Source organism: Neolamprologus brichardi, chromosome 14 (genome assembly GCF_056152115.1).
Source record: "Neolamprologus brichardi isolate AB-2024 chromosome 14, ASM5615211v1, whole genome shotgun sequence".
NCBI lineage: Eukaryota > Metazoa > Chordata > Actinopteri > Cichliformes > Cichlidae > Neolamprologus > Neolamprologus brichardi.
Window position 1 is genome coordinate 25,435,167 of NC_142117.1, and position 5,396 is coordinate 25,440,562.

Sequence of the window (5,396 nt, forward strand, 5' to 3'; positions counted from 1 at the left end):
CATATGCAAAAAAAATTATTGCGCTAGCTTACGTGGTTGCAGTGCAGTCCGACCGGCTTTAAAGGGTTAAACCACACTTCCAAGACAGTGGTAAATCTATGACAGCTTTTAAAGTAGGGGTCCATGCTATAAATTTCCATTAGCATTTCATGTCAACTTTAATTTAATATCAGAGTGATGACAGATCTTAACACATCAATGAATCACAGATGTGAATGTGGAATAGATTATTGTAACTTGTGGAATAGAGCTCTAAGACTTCTGTATAGAAATATGATATCTGAAAAATATTGTTTAGTTTATATTTATTTTGAATGCATTGTTTTTTGCACTGTTGCTTCATATTTTGGTTCATGTGTAATGTGTATATTCTGGTTTTACATATATAATAACCTATATTTAAATACAAATTTGGGCATGATTCGCCTTTTGCTGGACCTATACATCTACTGGGAATATACTGCCACTATTCGATAACTTCTTATGCTGCACCAGAAGGTATAAACACCAGCTTAAGTATTTCATCTTCATTCCACTAAGGGGTTTAGCTCAAGAAATGACATCAACACAGAGATGGCCAGAGCAGGGATGGGCATTTCTGCAACTGTTGTTGGTGGCATCTGTCTCTTATGCTGAGGAGCCAGTGTGCAGGCGTAGAGGAGATCCTGAGAACCCACTGCTATCTAAGAATGGGGATATTATACTGGGGGGGATGTTCTCTTTTCACACAAGCTGGAAAGTGAGAAAGGATTCCTACCTCAACCAACCTCTGCCACTACAATGTATCAGGTAAATGACACACTACAAATCTATTTACGTTTAAGGAATCTGTTGGGATTCATTACAAATACAACTGAGGAGTAAAAGGTATTTTCATTTGTTTTAGTTACTTAATTTCCTTTCATTAAATGCTTTAATTTGAAATGTTTTTGCTTTGTATTTCAAGATTTACCCATGATTATTTGTATCTGTTTTAATGAACATGATGCAATGCAAATAATTGTCTCAATTAAGTTTAAATTTCAGAGATTTGCAGTTTGCCCAGTGCTATGCTTTTTGCAATTGAGGAGATTAATAACAGTACAGACCTACTGCCAGGAATCTCTCTGGGTTATAAAATATATGATAATTGTGGATCTGTTGCCAGAAGCGCAGGAGTTACATTAGCTTTGGCTAATGGTAATGAAATTGTGTCCATACCCTCCAAGACATCATGTACCAGACCTGCATATGTGCAGGCCATAATAGGAGCGACTTCTTCTCCTACAGCCATTGCAGTTGCTGCTGTCATTGGATCTTTTTTTGTACCAGTGGTGGGTATTTTATATATAATTTTATATTTTTATATATAATTTTCATCTTTTAATATTTTTTGAAAATGTTTTATTCTCTTAGATTAGCTGTTTTTGTTTATTTGTAGTAGTACTAGTATTTTTATATTTTTACAATCGAGTTTTGCAGTAAATTTGAATGTTTTATTTTTAACAGCTTTATCTTTTCTCATTCTCTGACTTTCACATCTATATGTTTTTCATTTTTAATTCTAGATCAGCCACTTTGCCACATGTGCTTGTCTCAGTGACAAAACCAAGTACCCATCCTTCCTCAGAACAATACCCAGTGACTACTACCAGAGCAGAGCCCTGGCCCATTTGGTCAAGTATTTTGGATGGACTTGGGTTGGAGCTATCAGATCCAATAATGATTATGGAAATAATGGCATGGCCACCTTCACAAAAACTGCACAGCAGCTGGGCATCTGTCTGGAGTATTCTGTATCTTTCTTTAGAACAGATCCATCTGACAAAATACAAAAGATAATTGGCATTATAAAGGCTTCAACCTCCAAGGTGATTGTTGCATTCCTTTCCCGTGCAGATTTGAATGTGCTTCTACATGAGTTCTTGTACCATAACTTGTCTGGGTATCAGTGGATAGGCAGTGAGTCTTGGATATTTGATTCACAAACAGCAGAAATGGACATACATCACATACTAGATGGTTCCATTGGTCTTTCCATTCCCAAAGCACATGTCACTGGCCTGAGAGAGTTCATACTGGATGAGAAGCCACTGAATTCATCAAATAATGGGCTGTTTACTGAGTTCTGGGAGGCATTATTTAACTGTAAATTTAGGCAGTCAATGTCATCAGCAAACACTCAAAGAGAGTGTACTGGACAAGAAGATGTGACTGGAGTTCAAAATAGCTTCATTGACATGTCTCTCATGCCTATCTTTAACAATGTCTACAAAGGAGTGTATGCAGTGGCCCATGCACTTCACAATATCCTCAGTTGTAATAAAACATGTAACAAAACTGTGCAGCTAGATCCATTTATGGTGAGCTTTTGAGTAGCTTAAAATACAGTTTTCACATTAAGTTAAATTATTAAGAAGATTTTTAATAAAAAATGATTCTTAAAATTTTTTAAGCAAGAGTTGATGCAAAATCTTTATCATGTAATGAATTAAGCTATGTCATATTCCTTAGATTTTACAACAGATACAAAAGAGTCACTTCACAACAAAGGAAGGAGATGAGGTTTACTTTAATGAGAATGGAGATCCAGCAGCAAAGTATGAAATTATAAACTGGCAGCCAAGAGAAAATGGTATTGTAGAATTTGTTACAGTTGGTCTTTATAATCCATCAATAGTTCCAGAAAAACAGCTAAATCTGCAAAACAAGTCTTTAATTTGGGCAAGAAACTCAAAGCAGGTAAAATTCCTTCTTTATGTTTTATGTTTTCATTTCTTTTTTTTCATTTTAGAAATATACACTTAATTTTTTTTCACAGTATTTTGGTTTTGATGCTTCAAAATGAGTAAATTGTTTGACAGAAGATCATAGACATTTTTTTTGGTCAAATTCCTTATACAATTAAATGTTCTTGATAATACAGGTTCCTGTGTCAGTTTGCAATGAAAAATGTCCCCCAGGAACACGTAAGGTTCTCCAGAAAGGAAGGCCTGTTTGCTGCTATGACTGTATAAGATGTGCAGAAGGAGAGATCAGCAACATTACAGGTGTGGTAATATTTCATTTCAATCTTTGCACAAACCAGCACACGCATACCTCATACATTTGACACCACTTTTGTTGGATTTGAAGAAGGTGGGCAGGGGGGGCAACTTCACTCCTTTCTGATTCTGTGCACTCTGGAAAATATTTAGAATTGTATGCAAATTACTCTAAAATGTAAAGTAAAGTATGCCACAATCACAAATATTAATGGACACTCTAGATGTCACATCTGTCAGTCCTCACTTGATCACAAAACAGAATGCAAGTGTTATTCACTCAATAAACATGTTGTAAACCATCAGTAGGATATTGCATGGATGTTGTAGATGCAAACACAGGCATATGGAATTGTACTGATTGTAACTACTTGTACCATCTGCTTCAATATTCATTTCCAGATTCTGTCACCTGTGTGAGATGTCTACCTGAGTTTTGGTCAAATGAAAGAAGAGATGCCTGTATCAAGAAGGAAGCAGTGTTTCTGTCATATGAAGAAATTATGGGAGCACTGCTCACTGCAGCATCTGTATTTGGGGCATACATGACAATTGGTGTGATACTCATTTTCTTCAAATATAGGAAAACTCCTATTGTCAGGGCAAACAACTCTGAACTGAGCTTCCTGCTGCTCTTCTCTCTAATTCTGTGCTTCCTGTGTTCTCTGACCTTCATTGGTCAGCCCTCTGATTGGTCCTGCATGTTCCGCCATGTAGCATTTGGCATCACCTTTGTCCTCTGTATCTCTTGTCTTCTGGGAAAAACAATGGTTGTTTTAATGGCCTTCAGAGCTACACGTCCAGGTAGTAGTGTTCAGAAATGGTTTGGGCAGACACAGCAGAGACTCTGTGTTACAGCATTCTCTCTTATACAAGTTATCATTTGTATCATTTGGTTAACAACTTCTCCTCCTTTTCCATTTAAGAATTTTAAGGAGATCAAAGACAAGATCACTCTGGAATGTGCTCTAGGCTCAGGCTTTTGGGCTGTGCTTGGTTATATAGGACTTCTGGCTATTTTATGTTTTATTTTTGCATTTTTAGCTCGAAAACTACCCGATAATTTCAATGAGGCCAAGTTTATCACTTTCAGCATGCTGATATTCTGTGCAGTGTGGATTACATTTATCCCAGCATATGTCAGCTCCCCTGGGAAGTTCAGTGTTGCTGTAGAAATATTTGCTATACTTGCATCAAGTTTTGGACTGTTAATTTGCATCTTCATACCCAAATGTTATATCATCTTACTGAAACCAGAAAAGAATACAAAAAAACATATCATGGGGAAGAAGGCACCTTAGTCACTTTGAAAACTGTATGTAGGAAAATGAGATTTTGTTTACTTACTTAATAAAATAAAGACACACAATAGTAATTATATGTATGGTTCGATAACCTTTAGCTTGCATTCACTTCTTATACCCAGATAGCAAGGAAACATTGAAACAACGTTGAGTCAATATCAGGCGACGTCATTGAATCAATGTTGAAGTGTGACGTTGACCTAACGTCACTCTTGCATCCTTTTTTAATGTTGAAACAACGTCAGGTTTTGATGTTGAATCAATGTTGAAACCTGACATTGAAACAATGTCAGATTCTGATATTGAAACAATGTTGAGCTATGGTGTTGATTTTCCACCTCTTTCGCACAGTTGCTTTTTATTAAAACAACAGTTAAATCATGACTGGAAATCTACCTTTCTTTATAGGTATTTTAACCAATACTAAACTACTGCATGTTTCCATCAATACTTAAACCACCTAAACACATAATTGTACTTATTCCTCAAATTGGACACCCTTTATAAAAAAAAACAACAACAAATGTCTCACAATGTATCATGTCAATATTAATATCCTAAAATAAGAAAGCATTGCATATGATGTAACAGAGAAAAAAAATAAACAAAAAAAGGTCAATAGGCATGTTTCGTTTGCTAAATACTTTATTAAAAGACAGTTTGCTATTTACATTTATATGTTTCACAGAAGTTTGTAATTTTTTACTCTGGGATTGGGATGCATGATGTGCGTCCTGCACCACCCATACCCATACGATCTGGGGCGTATCGGAGCCATTTCTGCACTGCTTGTGCAAAGACAAACTCGGACATAGAGTTTGCCCCTAACTGCTGCGTCAGGCCATCTAGGAAAGAAATACACACACACAAACAAAAAAAGTGAATTAGAGCACATGAATAAGCTCTTGTTAACTGTCTTCAGCGGGGAGAAAGTATGTAAACTCCTAGGCTAATAAACATGAAAGTCACCAGGCGTAAATCTGCCGCATTTGATTCCCAAAGTGATGCGGAAAAAGTGATAAGTCTTAGCATGGTGTGCCGTGTATCCTTTAAAACAAAATAAACATGG

General features: G+C 36.2%; 1 protein-coding gene across 1 annotated transcript; it reads left to right on the top strand.

Moving 5' to 3' along the window:
• The first annotated feature begins 610 nt into the window (after positions 1-610).
• On the top strand, positions 611-4,324 carry LOC102780701 (extracellular calcium-sensing receptor-like). Its single transcript, XM_087851644.1, has 6 exons — positions 611-789; positions 1,015-1,313; positions 1,548-2,342; positions 2,494-2,721; positions 2,906-3,029; positions 3,426-4,324. The coding sequence occupies exons 2-6, from the start codon at positions 1,050-1,052 to the stop codon at positions 4,322-4,324; spliced, it is 2,310 nt and encodes a 769-aa protein (XP_087707770.1). The 5' UTR covers positions 611-789; positions 1,015-1,049.
• Positions 4,325-5,396: the final 1,072 nt, after the last annotated feature.